Here is a 16,217-nt window from a genome sequence, read left to right as displayed (position 1 = left end):
TTTTACCTATCTTTAGTAGCTAATTATTAAAACATTCAATATATTTCGTAGAAAGTGACTGGATGCGAATGTCCATTAATTTAACAGTTAATAATTTTAAAAATTAATTAGCAAATAAATGATTATGATTAATAAGTAATAACTAACACGCTTTCCTGTTTATAAACTGTTACCGTAGTTAAATAAATAATCGTAGCACGGGACCAGTTGGTAGTTGGCACCACTTCAAGGTTCTTTATTTGAAAATCTGCGTCTCTGTTTGGCCAACATACGAAAAACAGTGCGTTAAACCGTACGAGACGTCAATTTATGTGACGCAAAGATGGAACTTTGTTCGATTTTGTATGGATTTATTTGTATCAAAATTAAACTAAAATGACATATGGCTGATTTACACGTATTTAGTTGATAAGTAGTTAGGTAACTAAATTTGAACTTAATTTTAAGTTGTTAATTGCATGTAAACACAAAATTTTGTAGCAAGTTAAAATTTAGTAAGTACTAAACTAGTTGACAATTAGAATTTAGTTACTACTTATCTACCTAATATGTGTAAACCAGCCCTTAATCACCATCAATTAAATACTTACTATAAAGAAAATAATATTATATTATTTAACATTATCATTAAATGGGCTCCGAAACTACTGGGCTGATATTGATGAAATTAAGTTGAGGTTATATAGCCAAATATATATAAAATAGATAGCCAAAGCCCAAGGAGAAGTAGGTAAATAATAAAATATGATAATTTTCAGAGCGGCAATATGTACGGTGGCAGCAGTATTTATCGCGGATTAGTCTTATTAGGAATTGTAATACTAGCTAAGTACACCTGAAATACATCGCTAAGAATCTAGATCAAATGAATCCCTGGAACGGGTTTATAAAATGGTTACAATAGCGTAATAGAGTTCCGCAACAATTTGCAATAGAATAGTCGCTATGCACATGATGGCACACTGTGAATTGGGCTGGAAACGACGGCCAAGCCCGTCCTTTCACGACGACTAATCGACAACATACTTCGTCAATATTCGACAAAATTCGTCAATATTCATCAACATTCAACATTCATCAATGACAAATATAATAAGTATTGAAGAAAATGAGAGTGATGAAAGAAAAGTATCACCGTCAACGCTCCACGTGCTTCCGCGAGGAAAAGCGTTGTGCGTCACAGCGAGCGAGACGGCCGTTTGTTATTATCGCCCTTTCGCTCTACCACCACGCTCCTTTGTTTTGGCGACGATATAAAGGCGGGCAGCGACGTATTGCGCGAATTTATCTGTGCTGCCGTTGAACCAGGCGCCGAGCGTTTCGACACGGTTTCATAAAGTGTTCTTTATTCGAAAACTTTTTTGTTCTTTTTTCGAAAACTTTTTTTTTAACTGAGGAGTGCAGTGTGCTAGTGCAGTGATGAGGCCGCCCACGGAGTACGATCCTACCAGGATGCCCGCTGAGGCGGAGGAAAGGGATCCCAGGGGTCCAGCTATGATGATCTGCGCCAGGCTGGCCGGCCGCGCCATCATACGGGTCGTGGGACGCTGTGAGGATGCCCAGGAAAACAGTCAACTGGGTAAGTACTTCGTGAATAGTAAATAAGTGGACATATAGAAATCCTATTTAACAAAGGAAGATCTTATCTGCCGAAATAAGTAACGCAACTTTAAAACTAGAGATAAAATTGGCTCTATAGTATAGTTCATTCAGTGCTAAAGATATTTTACCTTGGACATGCTTTTATGCTTTATCCAACTAATAAGTAGAGGATTCCACACCGCCCTTTTTTCCATACAAACGTTGTCCCCTGTTTCCTCCCTGGATAATGCTAGTAGAGTTATAATTTTTTTCCTGAATATCTACGGCCACTAATACAATGTCCCTATGTTTTCTTTTTTTTCATAATTTAATTATTAAATAAGATTTGAACGTTCAAAAACCCAAAAAAATGGCCAGATTTTCTACTGTGTTCAAACGTCCAGAAAACAGATTTGGCTAGATTATACAAAAAAAGCAAAACATAGGAACACAGCTCAAGCCTTTTTTTAATCTTTAATGAAAAAAGTACTTAAATCGGTTAAGTTTTGGAGAAGGAATCAGGGGACAACGAATCGTTGATTTTCTGGATTTTCTGCAGTTGTCTCTATCGCGTTCTGCGGTATAGGCTTGAGGTAAGGGAGACAGCTATAGATATTACACGTACTTTTTTTTCATTTCTCTAGCCCCTGTTGTATCCTCTTAATACTTATCGCAAAGAAACTCCGATATCAAAACATAACATTCCTCCTGGCACAGGCAAAGCTCTTTATTACTACTCTTCACTTCAAAGGTAGAGTCTCCTATAAATACTGTATACACTCTATGTCCGCTATCCCCAACCCGCGGCCTGCATTGACTTTATTTGCGGCCCGCGTGATGTTAAACAATTTTGAAATTCACGCCCACTGACAAAATAACTTAAAGTCTACGTGATAGTCGTTTAGTTTTTTCCACTTTTAAATCGTTAATTTTGAAGAATGTCATTTTTAACCCAAAAATATGTTTGTTGCGGCCCGCGACACCAAGACCAAAACATGTTTGTGGCCCGCATGAAAAAAAGGTTGGGGCCACTGCTCTATGTGTATCAGCTATAGTATGTTCTAAAAGTAAGGCGCAGTTTTAATTGCACTACACATAACTAACAATAATAAGTAGGTTGTTTACCAACAGTCATTATCATTATCAAGTTATCTCTGCAATCTAAGAAACCGGTAAACCTATTTTCGCTCTATTATAATATTATCTACTATTACGACGCACATGCAATACATTGCGATATGTAAAACGTTAGCTGCTCTTACTAGAATCTGCACGCAACTTCCCTCGTTCGATTTCTCGGAGCTCTATACTTGCCAAATTTCATCCAAATCGGTTTAACAGTTTGAGCGTAAAGAGGTATCAGACATAAAGAGAACTTTTTCTTCGGATTTATGGCTATCTAGCTTGAAAAATGCAATATACATGGTACACTACATGTATTAATTTAAAAGTAAACAAAGTATAATTCCAACCAAATTAATTTAAACTTTTAACATTAACTAGTGATCGCCCAATGGTCGAAATTCAACATTAGGACTAAAAATATTGAGTTCATAATATTTTTTTCAACTCTTGTGTCTGGGACTCAGCTGATCTCAGACTGGCCGTGTAAGCATTGTCTAATAGTATCTAAGATTCAATAAAAAAACTATAATCCATTTTCAATTTGTCACCTTGTTGTCAACAGACTTCAGCCAAAAAAAGAGTTTAATTCGTATGTATAGACTTCTCACTCAAAAATCTGTCATTTTTCCAAGTGTGTGTGTTGTAGTGTGTGTCATAGACTTAATATATACTATGGTGTGTGTTATGTTTTATTTGTTAATTTTTTTATGATAAAAGCATAATTTCAAAAAATTATTAGCTCGATGCACTCCTTCACCATATAAACTACATATAACTGTGCAAAATTTCATTCACCTACGTTTCCCCGTTTTTCGTCAAAAGGGATACAAAGTTTTTGGCTCACGTATTAATATATAGATTCTCTATACACCGTAATTACGTGATATTTAAATTGTGCTCCTCTTATAGCCTCTCAATTCTCATACTGAGGTTTTCTTACGTGTAGATCAAAATTAATTAAAACTGAGTATAGACTGCAAAGCTACGCAGATTTCAATTTTAGAAGTATAGTTAAGACTTCTTCAGGCCAGACTACTTAACCTAATTTTCTAGGTATTTTATGTCTAATATCTTTTCTAGGCTAGGATTAGCCTATTTGACTATTATCAACGTTGCACACTTGCGTGCCCCCGTTAGACAGATTGTTTAGACTTATCAGTCATGGGTCATTGACCTATTTGTGTTACGTAAGACATGTCTAATTATGTCAATCACTATTCACTTGTTATCGTACGTTATGTGGCTTATTCACTTCCGCCCATAAGCCCGTCCAAACTCATTTATCCGGCCCTCGGTTATACGGGTTCGCGAATATCCGGACTACTCTTAGAAAAGTACCTCTTAAATATTATTTCTTAATAAATAGCATAAAATGCATAATTTTATGTACCATCGAAAAAATTGATTCCTATAGGCAGTTGACAGACCTACGTCATTTGATCGGATTATGTCAATTCAATGTAATTCCGTTCTGTCGGCTTGGTTGGGCAAAATGAGATTCGCCATCTGCCTATGAATCAACTTCTCTGATAGTACATTGCACTACGGTCTACGAATAATAAAAACTATACGTATAACTATTATGCACCGAAGCTTTTTTTCATGCATTCCATTATCCGGATTTTCGAATTTCTGAATGTCTAACGACAATAATTAGTCCGGTCAATCGAATACCTACTGTATCTGGGCGATTATGAACCTATAAACTACTTAATCATGATTCAAGATTTATTTTTTAATGGATTCAAAGCACAAGACCGGGCACAAAACCTAATAACGTTGTAAGAAAATATATGCGAATGACATGTATAGAAAACTTAGGAAGTTTATCTTCTTACTTCCGATTACTATCGTCACTTATTGTGACTTATCAGTGACTTGTGTGTCGTCCCAAGTCACTGATAAGCGAAACAATGGTTTTGATAATAAACATATTATTATTTTATTGTTATTAGTTGTTATCATTCATTTATTTCCTTAATGTTTTTTATACGTGGAGAGCCATGCTTCGGCACGAATGGGCCGGCTCGGCCGGATAAATACCACGTTCTCACAGAAAACCGGCGTGAAACAGCGCTTGCGCTGTGTTTCGCCGAGTGAGTGAGTTTACCGGAGGCCCAATCCCCTAACCCCTACCCTATTCCCTTCCCTACACTCAACTATTCCCTTCCCTTCCCTTCCCTACCCTCCCCTATTACCCTATTCCCTCTTAAAAGGTCGGCAACGCACTTGCAGCTCTTCTGATGCTGCGAGTGTCCATGGGCGACGGAAGTTGCTTTCCATCAGGTGACCCGTTTGCTCGTTTGCCCCCTTATTTCATAAAAAAAAAATGTTCCGAATATAATGAAACAAATCACGTCTTAAACAAAAAACTTCCTTCTTCAAAAATCATAACTTAACCATACAAATAGTTGTAATCGAATATGGAAACTCTTACTTTGAAGTAACTGAAGCCTTTACTTTCTTATAGCCTTTCTCTAAAAATCTCTTGCTTCGCGTAGAGCTAATGATGGGTAACCTATGATTATTCATTGCCAAGTGCTAGCCAACATATTTGTAGTGGACTACAGTAAGCATAACCGACTTGGTTCATGAGTACAGTTAGTAAAGGTCAGGATCTGATCGCAAAGTGAGAAAAGAAATTGATTCTAGCAATACCGGGGTTTGATCCTTTTTAGGGTTCCATACCCAAAAGGTCCGTCTATCCATCTGTCAGTCTGTCCATCTGTCTCCAGGCTGTAACTCAAGAACCGCTATAGCTAGACTAGACTTCTGAAATTTTCACAGATTGTGTATTTCTGGTGCCGCTGTAACAACAAATACGAAAAACAAAATAAAATAAATATTTAAGGGGGGCTCCCATACAAAAACACAATTTTCTGCCAACTTTCGCTCACTAACAGTACGGAACCCTTCGTGCGCGAGACCGACTCGCACTTGGCCGATTTTTTTTTCCTTGTAGAGGCTGATTCTGTGTGTGAAACATGCAAATATAAAAAAATATACAATGACCAAGGATATTTCTTGAAAATCTGCCATCAAAATTTGTCATCAGATCCTGGTAGACCTATAATTATTGACGAACTAGATATTATGCTCGCAACACCGTAGTACCGCAATTCGTTTATAGCGCGGGAACCGTACATTTTTCCGGGATAAAAAGTATCCTATGTCCTTTCCCGGGACTCAAAGTATCACCATACCAAATGTCATCAAAATGGGTCCAGCGGATTAAGCATGAAGAGGTAACAGACAGACAGATAGACAGACAGACACACTTTCGCATTAATAAAAATATGTTAGTACCTATGTATATTTGCATTATGCAAAGAGGAATAATATTTATGCTGGCAGGTGTGCATATAAATTTCAAGCAGTCTATAATACAAATAATTACTTATTGCCATCATATTATGTACTTAACTATTACCATGGCGACTCATCACTCATCATGTTAACACCGCACTAAATATAAAATAGTGCATTCCAGTGCCCGTTTACATTATTCAAGTAGCAATTCAGCGCTTTTTTACGTACTAGAGCCATGCTTCAGCATGAATGGGCCGGCTCGACCGGAGAAATATCACGTTCTCACAGAAAACCGGCGTGAAACAGCGCTTGCACTGTGTTTCGCCGAGTGAGAGAGTTTACCGGAGGCCTGATTCCCTACCCTTCCCTTCCCTTTTTCCTTTCCTTACCTCCCCTACCCTGTAATCCTATTCCCACTTAAAAGGCTCTCAACGCACCTGGAGCTCTTCCGATGTCGCGTGTGTCCATGGGCGACGGAAGTTGCTTTCCATCAGGTGACCCGTTTGCTCGTTTGCCCCCTTATTTCATAAAAAAAAAATTAACCACTGGATTGGTATAATGTAAACTAGCGTTGACCGTACATTTCAAGAACGAACAGAAGAATTAGCACTATGACGCAATGGTGGAATTGCACACGCCTGTCGTAAAGATGATGTGGTGTGAAATTGTGAAACTAACTCCATTTCCTCTATCACACACCTTGCTTAATAATTACACAATGGTAACTTTAAAATTATAAGGTTAAAGACTTCAATTATTATAAGGTAGGTGAGCGATGAATAGTACAAAAAGTATTATAAAACTACTATGATTGTAGAGTATTAATTGCAAATCTTTCTTTTTTTGCTACATTTTTCATTAGACAAAGAATGCTGAAGACTTCGAAGTCAAAAAACTATGTTCTCCGAAGTAAAAAAAAGTTTAAAACAAACCTAACAAAGATTTAAAGAGTGGAAATATTTGGTACGACTAAGACTCTACCTTAGTCGTTATCCAATATATTTTTACCTTTGCATATTTTACTGATTAATGAATATTTTCTCCTTCACTTTTAAGACACCACAGCCAAGTCAGATTATAGGTTTTTTATGCCTTTTTGTAATTGTTTCCAAAATCGTTAGAGATAATCAGATATTTAGTCATACATTAACTTTTGTCTTTAGCAGACCCTATTGACACCACAGCCAAGTCGGATTATAGGTTTTTTAGCCTTTTTGTAATTGTTTCGAAAATCTTTAGAGATAACAATATATTTAGTCAAACATTAACTTTAGCAGACGCTAATTAAATGAAAAATAGGCGCCTCACTGCTTTGTATTGTAAATTAATAGTAGGTACTAGCTACAAAGCGTGTTCTGTTCTTCTCATTGTACTCCACATAGACATATTGTATTGATCTGCCCACACACCTGTTGCATAATGGCAACATGTTGATTATGAACAACTTGTGGTTTTCTCACTGCACAATGCACTGGGTAACACGTGCAGTGTTTTATTACTCGACTAGATGACGCCCGCAACTCCGATCGCCAAAATTCGTTTATTGGGAACCGTACATTTTTACCGGGACTCAAAGTATCTCCATACCAAACTTCAACAAAATCGGTTTAGCGTGAAGAGGTAGCAGACAGACAGACAGACACATATTTCCAATTTATAATATTAGCATAGTATGGAAATATGGATAGTTTTAATAAGTTTTGTGTGATAACTGATAATTATAATTTTAACAATGTTACACTGATATAAAGGATCTATAGCTTGAATAGGTGCAGAGGACTTTATTATGATAAAACATAGCAGCTAGGTATATTTTTATTTTTTAGGGACTTAACTTTTTTTTATCTTAGAAAATGTAAAGTTTCCGCTTTATTTGTAAAAACTACATTTTTGATCATTACAATGAGTACTACAAAGTCATTACAGACTGTGAAGTGAACAGACTATAAAGTTATTACAATAGAGTTCGCTATTTCAGTATAAAAGTGAAGAATCTATAATTTTTACTTTGTCTTTCTTTTCCACAAATTTAACGAAGACTGCCGAGAACCATTAGAAACAGCCCCGGATTTATAAATAGGCCGTAGGCCACGGCCTAAGGGCGGCAGCGTCGGGCGTCCTAGGGGTGCGGCAGCGTCCATAGAGGCCCTACAGATTTCGTAGATACATGGGGTGGCGGGAATAAAGTGGCCTACTCTCATTAAGGTGACGCCGCGTTAAAGTAAAAAACCGTGTTGGATATATTTTAAATTCTATGAGAGAAAACAAGCAATGGAACAGCAAAAAATGGAAAGGGCGTAGCGACAAAAAGGTTTTTGTCGCGTTATTTAAAAACCATGAATACATTTCATATAAGCCATAGGCAAATTAAACTGTATGCTTGAACCAATCTATGCACAAATTTTGAAAGCTTAAATCACTCCCCTCTGATTAGGGATTGCAATCCGGAAAACCGGATCCGGAAATTTGCCGGATCCGGCGTCATTTTTCGGTTACCGGATCCGGTCCCAATATACCGGATCCGGAGACCGGATCCGGTGTTAGCGATTTGTGGCAATAGTTAATAGAATCAGGCGTTTCTTTGCGAAAATCCATAGCTTAAAATTTTGTATATTAATATTTTAGCAAAATCCGCGAAATAAACATCAACCTGTAAGTAAATGAGTGAGTGTATGCCGTGCTGCGCGTGCCTATGCGTACACTCACTCATGTTTGCTAAAAATAATTCTCACTTTTTTAGGGTTCTGTAGTGAACAATGAATCGTTATGTTTCGGTCTGTCTGTCCGTCTGTCTGTCCGTGGTTTTGCTCAGAGACTATATATAGGACCTACAAAGCTGTAAATTGGCATGAATATACATATTAATGATTCCAACAAAATGGTATATAAAATCTTAAAAATATTTTTTTTAAGATTTTATTTACCTCCCATGCACATGAAGCGGAGATGATTTTTATTCGCGTCCACCCCACCGTGTGAGGTGCCCGTTGGATAATAGGTTTTAAAAAATATTACGAGTATTCTTAGATCATTTTCCGATTCAGGGATCCATTTGTGTAATATAAAGTTATAAACTGGAAAAAATAATTAGAGCCCGGGCCCCCCCCCCCCCCCCCCTCTACCAGCTAAACGGTTGCTTCTAGAAATGTGAAAAAATCACGGGAGTAGGACGACTTCAAAGTTATTAAGTAATACTCGATCAACTAAAAAAATGTATTCGACGAAGTATAAAGGAACTTTTCGTTCAAATTCCTTTGAACGTGACTGAGATGATTTGTTAGTAGTGTAAAATATGTCATAAATGTTTATTCATTGACTATACAAAAATTGTCAAAAACTAGCGCTACTACGGAACCGCAGCAGCTCTATTAGAAGTTATTTGCTAAGTGACGCTTTTAAATGATGAGCAACAAATGGATGTATATCGTTAAATATCAACTCGCCATTGACAACAGCTACGTATGATGGTGGGGAGGGTACAATTTACCTGCTCATTCCTCTAGGCTAGGCCGACTAGGTTGCGATAATGCCGTAATGTGCTTGAGCAACCATACGGACATTTAAAATATTATTCCATGCTCTAGTTTTTAAAGAGTGGTTATCTCGCTTTGAAAATATTGCATTAATCAGCTACAAGTGATGCATATATGCCTTATTTTTGAATTAGAAAACAAACGATGATTTTCGGTTTTTAGTTCAATTTCATCAATCCGGCTGGATCCGACCGGATCCGGCTGGATTGACATTAATCCGGTCAAATCCGGTCCGGATTAAAAATGACGCCGGATTGCAATCCTCTGATGGCAAAATAGGAAGCCCTTTTTACAGAGGTATTTTTGATTGATTATTCTGTGTTATAAAAGTTGACCAATCGTGTTATTCTATGGGTAATTCAAAGACAAAGACAATATGATTAATACTGACATTAAACTTTAATTTCTTAGCTTATAGTCATTGCTGAGAAAAATTGATATCGCTATAGCCAAATTATAAAGGCGTCGCCTTAAAAATATAAATTCGGCACTGATTAGAAAATCTGTTTTACTCTACAGTCTACCCGTTTACCTTTGTGGTGTTCTCGTATTTTGTGTATAAATTTTCTTGGCACTAAACATCGAGTTATTACTCTTCAGTAAGGAACGACTAGGTACATGCCTTTATTTATTTTAGGGAATATGCGCAGTGCGTGCGATTTGGTCACGATGTTTTTGCGTGCTAAGTAAAGCAGGTCACGCCGAAATTATATCGTTTTCAATCTGAACAGTGTCGGTTTTAGCAATTAACATTACCAGCGCTTAATTTTTTAGAAAATATGTCCAAGCTTTCGCACATTTTTGTTGCAAAAACAGAGCCCTATTTCAAAGACAACATTTTGTTATTATTTTATTAAGGTATCATAGAACTACGTCTTGGTCTATAGATTATTAAATAGAAAGCAGTCATTCGCCAATTTAAACATTTTTTTATGTTCCTCATTCATTCCAATTACTGTCCATATACAACACGGAAGACTTCCATACAATGGATGTGCTAAGCAACCACGGAAGGTGACGCGCGTCGTCGCTCGCCTCGCGTGATCATTAAAATTTCAGCAATAGAACCACAGATATAATTATATCAAATAGAACACAATATTTTTTTTTTTTTTTATGAAAGAAGGGGGCAAACGAGCAAACGGGTCACCTGATGGAAAGCAACTTCCGTCGCCCATGGACACTCGCAGCATCAGAAGAGCTGCAGGTGCGTTGCCGGCCTTTTAAGAGGGAATAGGTAAGGGGAGGGTAGGGATGGGAAGGGAAGGGAATAGGGGAGGGTAGGGAAGGGAATAGGGTAGGGGATTGGGCCTCCGGTAAACTCACTCACTCGGCGAAACACAGCGCAAGCGCTGTTTCACGCCGGTTTTCTGTGAGGACGTGGTATTTCTCCGGTCGAGCCGGCCCATTCGTGCCGAAGCATGGCTCTCCCACGTCAAATAATTAACTTATTGATTTTAATCAAAGTTATGTAAAAAATCTGGCTCTTTCAGACCTAAGTATATTTTTTAATAATATTTGCTACATTTTATTATATTATTCCTGCTTTTAGGATTCTCTGAACGATGATATTAATAACTTCTTTCTATACGGAATACGGAATACCGGAGATAAAAAACTAAATTAAAAATAGATTCCTATCGAATAATTTCTACTATTTACTGTGAAGTGTACACCGAACACAGTAATTATTATTATTATTATATTATGTCGTGATAATCTTTAATCTTAATAAGGATAGCAGTTTGCCTTCCTCAGACAACCTACCAATACGGAATTATTGGTGCAGAGGCACTGCAGAGGTCATTGATCCCTATCTCTTCCGTTTTGTGATCGATGATTCATAGTAATTATTATTATTATTTATTATGTATGAAACTTCTCTGTGTGATTAAACTATATTCAGATTAACAAGAAATAAATATTATATTATTATGTAATATTCTTATTAATAATAATAATTGGCCAATTGGCCAAGTGCGAGTCAGACTCGCGCACGAAGGGTTGCATACCATTATAGAGCAAAATTAGGCCAAAAATTGTGTTTTTGTATGGGAGCCCCCCTTAATTTTTTATTTTATTTTAGTATTATTAATTATTAAAATTAAATATTAAAGGAAGTACACATACACTAAGGACTTTGAGAAAAGTTCACTTACCTACATCCTGTTGCCATTTTTGATATAGAGCAAAATAGGCCAAAATAATCGGCCAAGTGCGAATCGGACTCGCGCACGGAGGGTTTCGTATCATTATAGAGCAAAATTAGGCAAAAAATTGTGTTTTTTGTATGGGAGCCCCCTTCATTTTTTATTTTATTTTAGTATTAAAATTAAATACTAAAGAACACATAATATAACTAAGGACTTTGAGAAAAATTCAAGTACCTACCTACCTATTGCCATTTTTGATATAGAGCAAAAAAGGAAAAAAATCACGTTTGTTGTATGGGAGCCCCCTTAAATATTCATTTAATTTTGTTTTTAGTATTTATTATTATAGCGGCAACAGTTATACATAATCTGTGAAAATTTCAACTCTCTAGCTATTACCGATCTTGAGTTACAGCCAGGAGACTGACAGACAGACAGACATACAGACAGACGGACAACGAAGTCTTAGTAATAGGGTCCCGTTTTTACCCTTTGGGTATGGAACCCAAAAAATCACGTTTGTTGCTTGGGAGCCCCCCTTAAATATTAATTTTATTTTGTTTTTAGTATTTGTTGTTATAGTGGCAACTGGCAACAGATATACATAACCTCTGAAAATTTCAACTCTCTAGCTATTACCGTTCTTAGTTAGCCTGGAGAGTTGGAGACAGACAGATAGACAGACGGACACATGAAGTCTTAGTAATAGGGTCCCGTTTTTACCCTTTGGGTACGGAACCCAAAAAATGAGTGAGAACACGTACACACCCTAAAGTATAATCACTTGTTTTTGTTACACCCTGTATATATATATATATATATATATATATATATACGGATATCGAGCAAAGCTCGGTCAAACAGTTAGTATATTAAAATAAGGACTTTACATTTAAAAATAAAATTTATGAAGTACCTATCGAAAATGTTTTGTATTTAACCGAAATACCACTCTGCGTTCCCAAACGACGCTCGTTGACGTAGGAAGGAAGGCTAGCCTAAAGTGGAACTGGGCTGTGCACGTATCCCGTATGTATTCATGGGGCACGTCTAGTTTTGGAGTGGCTACCGACTGATCGGCGTAATAGAGGCTGACCCAAAAAAAGGTGGCGCGACGAACTGGATGCGTTCGACAAAGAGTGGCCAGTATAAATATCACAAGATAGCGAATTATGGAATAAAAGAGGGGAAGGCCTTTGCCCAGCCCAGCCCAGTAGGCCAAAAATGATAATAATAATACGTTGTATCGGCAGACGTCATAGTCCTTCCATAGTCTCATTTACCCAGTCCACTAGCACCCAGGCCCGGATCTACGTTTTAAAAAGGGGGGAGCAAAATCCCAATTTGCCGCCCTCCAAGCAAAAATAGGTAATAATTTTCATGGTCACATAGGCTTTAACCGCAGAACGAGTTCTACGGAACTTTGCTGAATTGAAGTGGCGGTGATGAGAAGTCAGGCCGAGGTCCCTGGTGACAAGGGACGCCTCCAAGTCTTTTAACAACAGAATATATAATTCTGCGAAACAGCGTTGACAGCGGTGGCGCACGCGGCGGTAAAGAAAGCGGCAAAAGATTGGGAGGTGGCTTCTGGCCGCTCCCCAATCTTTGCCGCCCGGGGCACGTGCACCCCCTAGATCCGGGCCTGCTAGCACCGCACCCCCATAGCCCGATATCATTGTAATTCCATTCCCTGCAAATTTCAATTATATATTATGTAATATGACATTCTCTTTGTTATAGTCCTACACTGCACTGGCCGCTGGCTCTCCTTGGTCGTACTTCTATAGTGCGGACAGGGAGAGTCGCCGGCCGGTATCACATCCAGATTAGAACTGTGTAACGAGCCTATACGTGTTGGCTTCGGCCCACGCATGTCTTCCAAAGGTCCGGGATTATAGTTTAACGTCAATGCCGATTTAGCAATGATAAAAAAATAAGTTGTCAAAAGTGACAGCTGTCAAAATTAGAATGTCAAATGTCAATTTTTGACATTTGAAACCAAACCAAAACAAAATCTTGGTTAATCCCAAGGGAAAATCTCACAAAATTGGAAGAAAATTATGTTTTTTTATTTATTTATTTTTACTATCTAAAGTTTGCGTGCACAATATGCCACTCAACTATGAAATCAATATTTCACAACATCAAACACAAATAATATGTTTATAAATAGAAAGTCTAGAGATCTCATGACTTGGTTTCTATAAATAAAATATCTTTGAAACTTGACACACTAACCTCATCATCTGATTCGGTTGCTTTTCGGTCGGTTCGGTTCGGTCGCTAAATTGTTAGAAAATGGCTGCTGCTGTAACACGCGTAATACTCAGGTGTGAAGATGCCCAGGAAACTCAGACACTAGGTACTTGTAAATTATTATAATTCATACATTGCAATGATTTCTAAAGTCAACCCCTTCCTTATTGTTAATATATTAAATAGCCTTTGAAATTTCTGGCCAGACTTTTTACTTTTCTTATATTTTGTGTTGCACAAATTCTTAGGCATAACATTTTACAAGTGAACAAAGTTCTTTGGTTAATATTTTTACAAATCTGAAAACTTACTACTTGCGTATGATTCTCGTGCATCACCTTTGGGTAGTGGCATGGCAGTTATATAGCCAAAATAATTACCTGAATTTGAAAGCTACTTTATGTTAGAATAAATAATTAAATTTGTTTTTCTGTTTGTTACAGATCTCTCGGAATGCCAGCTTATGCAAGTACCTGACGCAGTCTACCACCTCATGAGGCATACAGAACTGAAGAGCTGTGATCTTAGTGGAAATGTCATAACCAAAATACCTCCCAAATTCACTGTTAAATTCAGTTTAATAACAGGTAATACATTAGCTGTTTCCTTTTTTTAAAAAATTAAGTTGCAAGATAAGTTTATTGTATTTATTGTCATTAATTTTATAACTTGACTTACTTTCTTTTGTATAACTTTATCATTACCATTTACAAATAAAAGTTATACTTGCATTGTCAATCAACAATTCTAGTAACAGAAGAATCAATGAATATACAATACTTTCAATACATTGTTGAATATTCCTACACTATTTTGCTAATAAATATAATAGCTTCACCAAGTATTATATCATCACCATCAATCTATATTCCTGTTTTATTTTTCAGACTTAAACTTGTCCAACAACCAAATGGCCAAACTGCCCGATGAGCTGTGCACCCTGGCTTGTCTGCAGCGGTTGGACATCTCACACAACACATTTGTAGCGCTACCTCACATTGCCTGCCAGTGCCCCAGTCTACACACTTTCATTGCTCATCACAATCAAATTATTGGTACTTGATTTATCTTATTTTTTTCGTAATGGTAATAGTTCTTCTAAAAAAGTTGTTATTCTGTGTAAAATTCTACTATTAAAAAAAATTAATTGTACTAAAGCTATTTTCAATGTTTTTTCGAAATATTTTGCGTTCCATGCATTGCTTGGTGTTTCTATAAACATTTTGTAGGGGCACCTTTACTTTGTCATAGTATAGCAATTTTTCATGAAGATGTTAGAATGAAATATTAATATTTATCATTTCACATTTTCAGAAGTTGATGTGGATAGAATAGCAAGATCACGAGCCCTGGAGTATGTCGACCTATCTGACAACCCCATACCGCCCAGAGCACACGAAGAACTGAAAAAACTGACACGGCCTTCCGTATCACTCTCAGAAAGAGAGAAAGAAGACTGGGAGGAGGACTTTTACTAAGCAGATGTATAAGGATCTCATTGTAGCATTCAGGACCAATGTATAGTTAGGGACTGGTGCAATATTACCCCTAAGATACAGATGAAGATCATCACACACAATTTAACCTGTCTAGTAAGCACGGGGTGTTGATAGCAGAATATTTTTGTGGTACATTTTTTACTGGCTTACTAGGACTGAAGTTGGTTAATGCTGAGGTTGTGTGTATGGTCCTAACGGTCCTATATCAGCTGTGATTTATTCATTTATGGTGTGATAAGATTGCAGTATTCAATTTCCTAATATTTGGGGAATTGTTGATTTGTATATAGATATACGGCCAGTTGTGCTGTTTTATATGTACTTAATAATGTAAGTGAACCCAAACATAAGTGAACGACTGACTAAAGATTATTTAAAGCTAATCAGCGTATCCACTAGACGACAAACATGCAACATGTTGCATAGATGTTGTGCGGTAATATGTACTGTAGTGTGACACATTGCTCAGATGTAATTGAACTTGTTGCCGGACATTCTGCACAACATGTTACATATTGTTATGCACTCAAGCAGTCTTCCGTAAATAAATATTTTTACAAGTATAATGTATTGATAGCTCTCTTATACACTTGAAAAGCGATTTTATAATTAAATAATAAGTAATGGATTGAGGCAAAGCTTTTTTATAAAATTAATGATATTGTTTTAAATGTGTTGTTTATATTAATACTAATATGTACCTATTGCTATTTAGGAATGGACATTAATGTAACTAGTCTATATTTTTAACAGTTTTAGAA

General features: G+C 36.9%; 1 protein-coding gene across 2 annotated transcripts; it reads left to right on the top strand.

The window, feature by feature from the left end:
* Positions 1 to 1,278: 1,278 nt before the first annotated feature.
* On the top strand, positions 1,279 to 15,489 carry LOC121729461 (leucine-rich repeat-containing protein 57). 2 transcript variants are annotated; one of them, XM_042117984.1, is made up of 4 exons: positions 1,279 to 1,579; positions 14,401 to 14,544; positions 14,845 to 15,012; positions 15,272 to 15,489. In XM_042117984.1, the coding sequence occupies exons 1-4, from the start codon at positions 1,420 to 1,422 to the stop codon at positions 15,433 to 15,435; spliced, it is 636 nt and encodes a 211-aa protein (XP_041973918.1). In that variant the 5' UTR covers positions 1,279 to 1,419; the 3' UTR covers positions 15,436 to 15,489. The 2 variants fall into 2 exon arrangements, with proteins under 2 accessions (XP_041973918.1, XP_041973919.1); XM_042117985.1 differs by lacking the exon at positions 1,279 to 1,579 and adding an exon at positions 13,984 to 14,063.
* The last annotated feature ends 728 nt before the right edge of the window (positions 15,490 to 16,217 follow it).

Source organism: Aricia agestis, chromosome 8 (genome assembly GCF_905147365.1).
Source record: "Aricia agestis chromosome 8, ilAriAges1.1, whole genome shotgun sequence".
Taxonomy (NCBI): domain Eukaryota; kingdom Metazoa; phylum Arthropoda; class Insecta; order Lepidoptera; family Lycaenidae; genus Aricia; species Aricia agestis.
This window is presented reverse-complemented; position numbering and strand designations above follow the sequence as displayed.